The sequence below is a fragment of the Rhyacophila brunnea genome, unplaced genomic scaffold (assembly GCF_057557595.1).
Source record: "Rhyacophila brunnea isolate RB1 unplaced genomic scaffold, BYU_Rbru_1.0 scaffold_19, whole genome shotgun sequence".
NCBI lineage: Eukaryota > Metazoa > Arthropoda > Insecta > Trichoptera > Rhyacophilidae > Rhyacophila > Rhyacophila brunnea.
In genome coordinates this window covers 17,847,853-17,861,018 of record NW_028232848.1, presented here as the reverse complement: position 1 = coordinate 17,861,018, position 13,166 = coordinate 17,847,853, and the positions used below count along the sequence as shown (strand labels likewise).

Below are 13,166 nucleotides of genomic sequence, written 5' to 3'. Positions count from 1 at the left end.
TACATACCTATTTTCTACTGTCTTTTCCTTATATTTCGGTAGTTTTTATTACGTATTTTGTAAGTGTTTAGGAACAAGTCGATTTACAGGAAGTCAAGCGGGAACCACGCCAATTTTCATAGCCGATTTTGACAAAATTCATGAATTCAAGAATAAAAACCTAATCTAACTTAACCTGACCTAACAAATAACCCAGTATATCGGCCATTTTCAAAATTTGTTGACCATTGGCTTCATGTAAACCGACAAGAACCGTCTTTTATTAATTTAGACATGAATTTTATCTCAGTACTATACGACCCAAAGAGGTTGAAAGGTCTTTAATATCCGACCATATATTTCCAATACACCATTTCACTGTGAAGTATGATATGGCGAACTGCATACGTACAAATATCCGGACACGATCTACCATACGCTGATAGGTATCATACTACTGCTTGAGTGCATATTAAATTTGATGAACTTATTGAAAACATTACGTTTAGTTAAACATTTAAAAACTGCATTAATATTATATTTTTATTTATATATTAATCAAACTATTACTTATTTTTTGCTCAATTTAAATAAGAAAGTGGTAGTTACCAAAAATAAAATAAATAAAATGCATAAAAAATTACGATGTAAGTCATATATTATATACTTTAATTATAGAAATGAAATTCATAGGTATATTATATCGATATATAATAATATAATATATATCATTTTTATTTTTATTTGCTGGACGGTGTATAGTGCCCAAGCGCTAAATCCAGTAGAGAAAATGGACACCTATTGAACCTGATATGACAATCGATTCCTCGTAAACCACTTCTATGTGCATGATCATACAGCACATGTTCATCTGGTTCGGACATTACAACTCTTGCTAAAGGTAAACTGAAAAATAAATCAAAAAATTCATTACAATAATATCATAAACACAAAATAAGAAAAGACCAAATGTGATTGTGAATAAAGTTGTTTTCCTACGTAAATATTGTCCTGAAGAGTTCCTCTACCATACTTCCACCATTTGGAAGTAAGTGTTGTGCAGCCTCACACAGCGACCTCAGAATGCATTCTCTTCCATTGTAGCCCATGCTGAAAAAAAGGATAAATTATTACAGTCTTAATCATTATTGAACATAGATAATTTTGAAAAACACTTCTGAGAAAATATATTATAAGCAATAGAAAAATCTTTTTGATAAAAGTAAGCCACCAATATTTTTATGATGTAACTGTAAGTGTTTTTCAAAATTATTTTTGTTCAATAATTAGAATGGTACATTCTTAAATCTTGTTAATTATTCGTTGAATAAAAGAAATAGTTAATTAAAAATTATTAGCAAGTTCAAGTTAGGTACATCATAAAAATATTGGTGAAGCCGTGACGTCGGTTAGTAATTAAAGTAGTAGGTACCTACTTTGATTTAATAAACAAAAACCGATTGCCAAAATAGGTTGATTTCGAAGAGCGCTGATGAGCAGGTATTAAAAAGGCCAAAAATTAAAGTTTGTCGCGGTTAGTACGTTGCTTTGTAGCATAAAGGATAATGCGTGGAAGAGGCGTAAACCCACGAGATGCTGGTTCGATTCCAGCCGAGTGGCTTACTTTTTTAAAAAAGATTTTTTTTATTTGTTATAATATATTTTTTCAGAAGTGTTTTTCAAAATTATTTATGTTCAATAATTAGAATATTATATTCTTAAATATTAAATCTCGTTGAATAAAAGAAACAGCTAATTTAAAAAAAAATCATTATTGATAAGGTCTGGTATAAGGTGGTATATGGTGGATAAGGTGAATATGGGCCTAAGGAAGGTTACTTAGAGCTATATTTTAAAATTATTGTATAGTGCTCTTTTGCTTTTATCTCAGTCAACTTAAATTTTAGCTATTCGTATGTTGACATTGCTCGCAAGACCAAACTGACTCGGGCATATTTGCCATTGCACTTGAATAATATTTTCATGAGTGACAATCCATTTTGACTTAAGTGTAAAGTATGCAACCAATATAAGTGCTCATATACGCATATGAAAAATAGATTCTTAATTTAAGAGGAATCCCAAAATTACTAGTTCCGCAACCATATACAACGCGTACTATGTTTTTTTGCCGAAATACTATATTTTTTAGACCGCATATTATAACTCGGATATAAAAAGATAGAAACACTAACACGTCATTAGTCGCAGTCATCTCAAAATATTCACGTTTTAAAGAGCGTATTGATCTATATATTGTGCTCTTGTGGAGTCTGAAGGTCCATAATCCATTTAATCAAAAAATGTGGAACTCTAATTGTAATTATTAATTTTTAGAAATTTTAATGTACTGCATTCATTTGGTCCGAGAATCAAATGTAGCATATAACTATTTTAAGTAATTTAACACAATCACTGCTGACCTTCTAATTACCTTTTAATTACCAAATTTAAATAACAGGTTAATTATATCTAATGGCCAAGTACTCCAAACGCGCCAGTCGCGGAGTTGGCAGTATTTAGAAAATTATATGGCAACAATTATTATTCACCATAATAATGTCATTAGTAATTAAGAACTTTTTTTAAATCACTACTCACTCGTTCATGACTAATTCCATTTTCGAATAAAAGTCTCTCCTAAATCGTCTCGCCACTACCGGTCTAGGTAATTTTCGTAACCTCTTGAAGGATTCAATTGACTGAGTTTCGTTTGGCAACTCATAGGCTATGCCCCAATTTAAGCCCCATGTAAAAATACCAGGTAATGGTTGTCCAAGTACTCCCACTGTTAAACAGGCGGCCATCTAAAAAATATAATAAACATTTTAAATAGGCTTAAATTAAAAAATATTTCTGAATCTTTCATTTTTCTCCAAAACGTGACTTCATTGAGTTTCATAGCAATTTTTTTTGGAATAATTGGATGAATAATTATTTAATCAATAAGATGTAAATATAATTATACCTTATTATGAGTAAGCTTATACAAGTTTATTCAATATAAAATAATGATACGAAGAAATGGTATATACTTTACTTTACTTAAATATACTCATTATATTCTATAGCTTCTCATATTGTAATTTCAATACTTAGAAATAGAAGATTCAATTATTTACATGAATATATTCAAACTGTGTGATCATAAATATCCCATTACTGCATCTTATTATTAGATACTTCTGATGCTACCTTATAAATATAATATTGTTAATTTTAAATTTGTTTACAATTAAAGATTTTTTTCTCATCTTAGCAACTTATTTAAAAAGTAATTGAGGAAGATAAAATGGAGAAGACCACATGGATCTAAGATTTTTTTAAAAAATGGTAGCTGTAGTGATATGTCTTGTAGATAAGAGGTCATGCGTTGCTTGGGGTGGAGGAGAAATGGGAATAGTATAACTTCAGCAAATTCCATGGAGTCGATAATTTTTTCGGCTGGGCACTAAGGATCTGTCTATATTATGTATATCGGATTTAAAAAAATCTTTGCGTGTATCCATTTTAAATAGTGAATTGTCGTAATATAAGAATGTAATGACTTTTCACAAATATTGAGAGTAAAATTATATGGGGTGGTATTATGAATTTCTTTCAGTGAAGATTGACTTAGAAAATAAGTAAAAAACAGCAGGTATATCCATCTCAAATGCATGTACTTTTGTATAAGTTAATATATTAGATGTTAAATAATTGTTTAAAGTATGGAGTTTTTGGAGGTACTCGGAATATCACTATGCAGAATATAGGAAATCCTGAAGTAGGTAAGTAGTAAATTTAGCTGCAAAATAAATATGTATCAAAACAAATGTTAAACTGTTTTTTTTCTCCGAAAAGATATTCTCATCAATAACATTTAACACGAACAAATGAAGAACTGCATTTATCTAAGACAACATGTAGCAATAAACGAACGTGTACTGACAAAATTTTTCGCAAAGTGCTTTTGGCCGCTTCAGTAATATCTTTAAAAGTGACCTCGCATTGTGCAACAGGTGTTTTCTTCAGTAAAAAAGATCCAGAGACTTAGTATAGCAATGTACGGTAAGGTACATTAATGACATAACATGAAAGGACTGAAAACGAGATGATAAAATAAGAAAATTAACAATGGATGGCGTTGTAATAGATATCGCTAAAAACTATAAATAAAAATGGTCTGGATTTTGGATATATGATTTAAATAATATGTAGACAAATCTAGACCATTTGTGTTACTTGAGAGTAATTAAAAACATTTAAAATATAGAGATTGATATTAGATCGAAAAATCAGTACTTAGCAACGCAAGGCAAGGGAATTATCTTGAAGAGGCCTTCGTCTATCAGTGAATTGATTAAACCTCATTAAGAGACAATATTGGTCTTAGGTGTCATCCCTCTGTTGAAAATAAGCTGCAGACTCGATGATATTAAGATGTTTTAAAGTAGGTAAGTATTGAAAATGCACTCACAGAGAAACTCGCACCTTCTGGAAACGTGACGTAACGTTTTCTTCTCGAAAGACTTTTGGAATAGCTTTCGTGGCTTTGGTCAACATCGTCTTGTGAATCTGCAAAGTCTAGCAAGCAAGCTAATGTCATTATAATCAAGCCAATCCAATTAGTAGAATTCATTTTCCCAACTCCCAACTCCTGTAGACTTAGAAGCTAATTTCTGAAATGGTTTAAAAATAGATTACATCTTAAATAAATTTATTAACATGGGTACCATTATTTAAATATGTTTTAATTAACGAGTTATATACAATATTTAGGAATTTAGGATTTATTATTGAACATATAATTTGTAAGACGTAAGAAATACCTAAAAATATAAATAATCTTTGAAAATATGTAGGTATACCTACTAAGTGGATTCAAGATTCAACCTAAAAACATGTTTATCATACGACATATTTTTGATTTTAAAAAAATATTCAGTAACTACTAAATTATACAAAATTGAATATTGGGATTTAGGATTTTGAATGATATGTTTCTGCGGTTTTTATTTCAAAATAATGTATATGTTCACTATATATTTCGTATATTGTGTAATATTCTAATAATATGTATGTTGCATAATATTTTCTGCACATGGCAGCAATTTAGGTCACAGTAATAAGTGAATTTATTTAACAAAGTTAAGTATGTATAAGTATTTAATATAGATAACATATCATTTAATAATCGAGACTTATTTCGTCTGGTTAAATAAATTACCATTGTAAATGATGTTAACAATGAACTTTTACACTTATTAAATACAATAAAATGCCAATACATAAAATACATATTAATACTATAAATTGTATATTAATATTCTCGCTTATATCCACGACAGCCAAGCAGCTTACGCAAGAGTTTATAACGTCGTGGGTCTCAGGTTCGAAACCTGGGTTCCAATTCGTGTTTGTATGGATCTTACTTGTTGAGGAAGTGGCTAACATCCATTTCTCATAAAAAAACAAAAATCTCTTTATACAAACCTCGACTCGGTGGAGGCCCATAATATGATCTTATTACAACGGAACACGATCGACAAAAAAGAAAAATATTATTCACTATATTACTGTATTTTTGATTTACTGAACAGCTCGTTTTGATGAAAATAATTTATCTGGTAAATAAAGTATGTAATTATAAAAAGCTTTTATTTTATTTCAACTTACATTTCCGAACTTGCATGTAAAAGGTTTTAATATAAGCACTTGTATATGATATATTATATATATTTAATAATATAACAGGTAACCACTTTATTTAGTACACGAGTTGCTACTTTATTATTAATGTAGACAAGTTTTATGATTAGATTTTTGTATGTAACTTGAAGAAGCAAAAACTTACCGGAATTTTGAATGAACAAATGAGACGCTGCAGTGTGAAAATATTAACGAGATCAGATAGAGGGGGGAAGTGGTATTTACAGAGTTAAACAACATTTTTATTAAAAGTCACCTTTTCAAAAGTTATAATTTATGGTTGCCATAAAATCTGTAAAAACATTTACACGGGACATTATGTATTATAATATTAACAAAGTGATCATTTACATCAGAAAACATATCAGTGGATCAGCGTTGATATTTTTTCTTTTGTTATAATTTTCACTCCTCGGTAGTTTTTTTATGGAAAATTGTTATTGGCTATTGGGTTTATGTTTTGTACTAAAGATAAATAAAACAAATAATATTTATAATAATCGAATGCATTTTTAATGAAATATCCCTCGACGGAAAAAGTTAGCCTTTTTTAATAAGCCAGTTTGCCTCCCTTTTCCAGATTTATTTACTTCTTGAGAAATCTATAGTATAAAACTTGTAATAAATAAATTGTTAAATACTTGTAGTTAAGGCATGGTTAATTGAAAGTTTTGTATGGATTCACATCGTGAATCAAACGTTAAAACATTGCGCAAACATGGACTCCTTAAAATCAACCCACCCAGCACCTCATTCTGTCTTAATCAAGCGTATTATAGGGCCCTTTGTTTTTCTGTGAAGCATCAGATCAGTATCAGATGTCTCATTAGCAGATACTCAACACTGACAACTCTACGTTCTCGAGTGTGCTTTGACTAAGTTTACTGAGACTTATTCTAACAAAAAATGCTCATGACATAGGATTATAATAATCTAAAAATAAAACATTATATATTATCAGTTTGCATGTTATTTATCATACACTATATTATTATAACACAATTGGAAATTTTGGTCTGTTGTATTGGGGAATACATAGATAAGTGAAATGCTAAAATATAAAATAATATAGGTACGAATTACTATGATATAAAATTGTTATACGTTACCATCGTCTGGATGTTAAACATTAACATATGTAATATACCATGTACAGCATGTATATATAAGTGTTACCCAACCGACTTTCTCATAGATATGCATACATAATAGTAGTGTAGAAATCAAAATAGATCTTACTATTTTTTTCTATCATATACCTACACAGTTTAAATTAGAAAGTAGATTCTTGGTACTATTGACATGGGTGTTCCTGATAACTATCCTAGAAATCGGGGCCGTAAGTTTTTTAATCTTCTAATGTAACATTACTACAAACCTCACAGTGCTTATGCCAATTGTGAGGGCAACAACTGTGTTTAACCAAATAGTTTCAAATATCGATGTATTCCACTTGCTTGGGGGTGAATTCATGTAGATGTTGCTTTATCATTTTTTTTTTTATGATCTACTTAGCTCACTTGGTGTATGTGCCGCAGTATACTTTCTTTTTGTGCTGATTTTTATTATATTGTTACTTATTTTCTTTTCTTCTAATGTAATTTTATAAATACCTTCAATTTCTAATTTTCACTTTTTCAATTAACTTCATTAGATACCTACTTCAATATATTAAATTATTGTGAAAAATATTATTCTTAAATAATACAATTTTAATTAAATCTTTTTATTCTTCTTATCACGTAGGTAAAATTAAGTTGCGACAATTTAAAAATACTTAATTATTTTTTTTTTTTATTATTAATTTACCATAATAATCATATGCCTAGTTGGCGATCACTAATGGTGACTGTAAATATATGAAGCACCTGTGACTATATAACATTTTTGAAAATGTCAGTAAAATATCACGAACAATATCAGTCAAGTTGACTCACGTTCACTATGAAGAAGTGAACCTTTTTACCAATGAACTCCATAGACGCATCTTCTTTCTCCTTATTTTTAGATTATAAAAAATACTAGATCTTTATAAATAAAATAACTAGATAAAATGAAAAACTATTCATTCAACAAAGTTATATTATTATTGTTTCGAAACAAAGTTATTTTTATTAATTTTACTTATAGTATAACATTATATTTTATATTATACTATCTGAAGTACCCGGCTTTGCACAGGGTCGCTTCGTGCTTATATTTATCTTAGATATTTAAAAAATAATAAGAGGTAATTATTTTTATAATATTAAAATATCTGTGTTATACAATATGGCAATATAAAAATAATTCCAATAGGAGTAAAGGTCAAACAAAAGACCACTAAATTAAAATCGAATCCAAAATATACAAACGTTATTATTGTTATTAATATGTAGTAAAAAAAATCAAAATTGCATGGAACAAACAAACAATGAACGTTGTATTTTATATAATACCAATTTAGAAACCTTTGCAGGTGTGCGCACAACAACTGACAAAAGTTTCATCGCAATCGGATGAATGGTATAGGAACGCATACGAATAGAAGAAGATGATGATTTTCTAATTCATAAATCTTCGTGGGCATGCGCACGACAACTCACCAAAGTTTCATTGTGAATAGAAGAAGATAAAATAGAAGAAGATGGAGATGGTTATTCTAATTCAGAAACCTTTGCGGGTTTTGGCACAATTATTGACGAAAGTTTTTTTGCAATCAGATGAATGGAATAGAAATGCATACGAATAGAAGAATATAAAATAAAAGAAGATGGTTGTACTAATTCAGAAACCTTTGTGGGTGTTACCACAAAAACTGACGAAGGTTTCATTGCAATCGGATGAATGGTATAGGAACCATACGAATAAAAGAAGATATAATGAAGAAGAAGAAGAAGATGGTTGTACTAATTCAGAAACCTTTGCAGGTGTTGGCACAACCACTAACAAAAGTTTCATCGCAATCAGATGAATAGTATAGGGACCATACAAATAAAAGAAGATAGAATGATGAAGAAGAAGAAAAAGAAGAAGATGGTTGTACTTATTTAGAAACCTTTGCGAATGTTACCACAACAACTGACGAAGGTTTCATCGCAATCGGATGAATGGTATAGGAACCATACAAATAAAAGAAGATATAAGGAAGAAGAAGACGAAGATAGTTGTACTAATTCAGAAACCTTTGCAGGTGTTGGCACAACCACTAACAATAGTTTCATCGCAATCGGATGAATGGTATAGCGACCATACAAATAAAAGAAGATAGAATGATGATGAAGAAGAAAAAGATGATTGTACTTATTCAGAAACCTTTGAGGGTATGCATACAACCACTTACCAAAATTTCATCGCAATCGGATGAATGGTATAGGAACGCATACCGGACAGACAGAAAGACAGACAGACATTCATTTGTATATATAAGATATAGCCTATACTCTTTGCGGAAGTGCAAGCAATAAGTTAACAAAGTTTTATCGCAATCGGATGAACGGTATGGCAGCGCATATAATACGAACAAACAAACAAATATTATTTTTTATATATTAGATAATGTATAAAGTATAGGAACCATAAGATATAATGAAGAAGAAAAAGACGATGGTTGTACTAATTAAGAAACCTTCGTAGGTGTTGACACAACCACTAACAAAAGTTTCATCGCCATCGGATGAATGGTATAGAGACCATACAAATTAAAGAAGATGGAATGATGAAGAAGAAGCAGAAGAAGAAGAAGATGGTTGTACTTATTCAGAAACCTTTGCGGGTGTTACCACAACAACTGACGAAGGTTTCATTGCAATCGGATGAATGGTATATGAACCATACGAATAATGTATAAAGTATAGGAACCATAAGATATAATGAAGAAGAAGAAGAAGATGGTTGTACTAATTCAGAAACCTTTGCAGGTGTTGGCACAACCACTAACGAAAGTTTCATCGCAATCGGATGAATGGTATAGGGACCATACAAATAAAAGAAGATAGAATGATGAAGAAGAAGAAGATAGTTTTACTTATTCAGAAACCTTTGCGGGTATTACCACAATAACTGAAGAAGGTTTCATCGCAATCGGACGAATGGTATAGGAACCATACGATATAATGAAGAAGAAGTATAAGAAGATGGTTTTTCTAATTCAGAAACCTTTGCGGGTGTGCATACAATCATTTACCAAAATTTCATCGCAATCAGATGAATGGTATAGAAACACATACGGGACAGACAGAAAGACAGACAGACAAACAGGCATACAGACAGACAGACATTCATTTTTATGTATAAGATATAGCCTATACTCTTAACGGAAGTGCAAGCAATAAGTTAATAAAGTTTTATCGCAATCGGATTAACCGAATGGCAGTGCATACTATACGAACAAACAAACAAACAAACAAACAAATATTAATTTTTATATATTAGATTACCCTAAAATGGTAGTTGAAATATTTTGTAAATACCTTAGAATAGATTATTAAGATAGAAATGCAAAAGTCTGTCGCCATATCCCAAGAAGAAGCCGACTGGCAAAGTTGCCAGTTTTGGTTTATGGTTTAATAGTGGTTAGGCCAAAAAGGGTCATAGTATTGGTTACATGTAAGTTGTACGTATGCCACTCTTCGTGGGACACTTATTCGTGCGCCGCAGTACGTGAAACATGAGTTCGTATAACATTTTATCAAATGACGAGTTCTTCGTGGAACATTTCACCGTGGAATACATTTCACCGTGAAATACGTATTCTACAACATGCGACGCTAGTTTGCTGTTCTAATTAGATTCAATACGAATTCTATGAGATATCTTTATTGGTTTTAAATAATTTAATGTTGAAACTACATAAATAATATACCTATACGATGTGATTGTATTCATAATCTACTTACCTACCTATTTTCTAATGTGTGTTCCTTGTATTACGATGGTTTTGTTTTAAGTGTTTTATTTAGACATTAGTATTGTCAGTTACCGAAATAGATATATTTTTTAAATATTATTAATAAATAATATTATATTTATAATTCCCTGTGTAATATATTAGTATTAGCTAGTATTGGTATATTAGTAAGTAATATTGCACTTTAATGTTATAAATTATCAACAGCTATTTACTGGTGGTAATTGGTAAAATATTATATTAGGAGATTATCTTTATTATTAGAATATTATGGTTTCAAATGTTTTATTCAGAATCCTATAATCTTACCAAAACATTTGAATAAAAAAATTACGTGAAAAATGCTCTCTTATTGTATTAATATGTATATTTATATTTGTATATAAAAACAGATCAAATGTTTCTTATACACATAAATTTTGCGTGTGCACAATGGACATGACGATTTGAAACCTTTTTTAAGTAGGCGTTATTGAAAATACAAAGATGGCAATACTTACCTACTTTAATTTAAAAAAATAAATGTATATAGGTACATATCTATGTAGATAAATGCTGTTGTTTGATTCATTTAGGATATTATTGATTTTTATAGATAAGTACGTAGTACCTACTTTAATTTTAAATATTTGTGCCCGAGTTGGGGGAGCGGTCGTTTATGAAGAGTGGGTTCGATCCCTTGGATGTACCAAAGTACACGTTGTTTTTTTAAATGTGTCTAATGTGGCTTATTGCGTTTTATTTTAATTAACTACCAAATATGTTGAAATTTTATTATAGTATTATAAATAATGTGTGTTCTTATTATTTTTCTTGATTATTATAAAATAATATTATGGACAATGTTGGTTTGAAACTTTTTGTAAATGGATATTATTGAAAATACAAACTTAAAAATAAATATACCTACTTATATAGATGACTGCATTTATTGAATTTATTTTGGATATGCTTGATCTTTGCAACTTTATAGATAGGTACTACTACATAGGTACTTTAACTTTAGCATATCCTGATAATACAGGTATGGTATCCGACTTGGCAGAGCGCTTCCATATAAAAAGTGGGTTCAATCCCGTGACTGGATAAAAAATACATGTTGTTTTTTTAATGTGTGTTAATCCAACGTGAGACCAACACTTATTGTAACAATTATTACAATAAGGTGTTTGTAATTGTTGCAATAAATTTTAACAGCAGCAAGATAGGTGCTGTTAAAATATAGCATACAAACCTACCCTAAGTTTGATAATCATCATCATCAGACTGAATCTATCCAATGCTGGATGAAAGCCTCTTCAAGCTGCTTCCACTTCTCTCGTTCCTGTGCGTTGCTTTGCCACGTACTTCCGCAGAACTTGATCATTTCATCGATCCAGCGGCCTCTAGGTCTACCTTGCGGACGTTTTGTACTTTTTGGATACCACTGGACATGGCTCCCACAAAGGGAGGGCTGATAGGGCTCTAGCCTGGGGGCCCGAGCTCAGGAAGGGCCCAGCGTGGCGAATCGACCAGATAAGTGATTTAAACACAACACAAATTCTCTCAAATAGTAAAAAAAGACAAATAGATGAATTCAAATATACAAAAACACTAAATATACACATTAATTTTACCGCGTACACCTTTTGGAAAAGAGCATCACACTGTCTTTATCTTTAGCGATAGGTAGGGGGCCTGTGAAATATCTGTAGGTACATTTATTTATAAACCCTAACTCCGGATATTAGGTATGTTACAGTGGCCAAATATTTTTTGTGCACACAATACTAGAAGCACGTGAAAGTTAAAGGACATACCTACACAATAAACTGACCCTAATTTCTATACAAAATCATTACCATCTGGATACGTCTTTTGTCATTTTTATGAAATGCAGTCTCAGAAGATTCCACCAAAATACAACGGATTTGTAATTGATTTATTTCAAAACACTACATGAGTTATTGATTTTTTAATTATATTTAGGACATGTTGGTAGGTACTGCATACTTTACATATATAAAGATCGATATTATCCTAAATGAATTAAATAACAGCATTTATCTATATACCTAGGTAAAAACATTTACTTTTTTAAATTAAAGTAGGTATTGTATTTTCAATAATACCTACTTACAATAAGTTTTAATTCAATTAGTCCACTGTCCGCACGCAAAATTATGTGTAGGAGAAACATTTAATTTGTTTTATTTATACTTATACCTAAGAAAATATTTTTCATATATTTACTTAATATATTTTTTGGTACTGTTCGGTTATACGAAATACAGCGGAAAACAGCTTTTGAAAATACCCGATATACTGGATTATTTGTTAATTTGGGTTAGTTTAGGTTAGGTTAGGTTGGGTCAGGTTAGATTAGGTTAGATTAACCTTACAAATAATCCAGTTTATCGGCTATTTTCAAAATGTTCTTCCTCTTTATTCCGTATAACCGAACAGTACCCATTTTAAATATCTATAGGTCATACCACATAACTGATTAATAAGATAGAAATGCGAAAGCCAGTCACCATCGATCAAGAATTTGAAGCCAGCATCGCAAGAAATACTAAGCCCGTTTAGTGACTTCAAATATTGCCAATATTGAATGCGCGTTTCGTTT

The 13,166-nt window shown here is 30.3% G+C and overlaps 1 protein-coding gene across 1 annotated transcript; it reads right to left on the bottom strand.

Annotated features, from left to right (window-relative positions):
* Positions 1 to 719: 719 nt before the first annotated feature.
* LOC147072808 (uncharacterized) lies at positions 720 to 4,567 on the bottom strand. The gene is made up of 4 exons (XM_085945724.1): positions 4,439 to 4,567; positions 2,581 to 2,786; positions 979 to 1,089; positions 720 to 885 (listed from the first exon to the last, which is right to left on the bottom strand). Exons 1-4 carry the CDS (start codon positions 4,565 to 4,567, stop codon positions 720 to 722), a joined length of 612 nt encoding a protein of 203 aa, XP_085801850.1.
* Between the last annotated feature and the right edge of the window lie 8,599 nt (positions 4,568 to 13,166).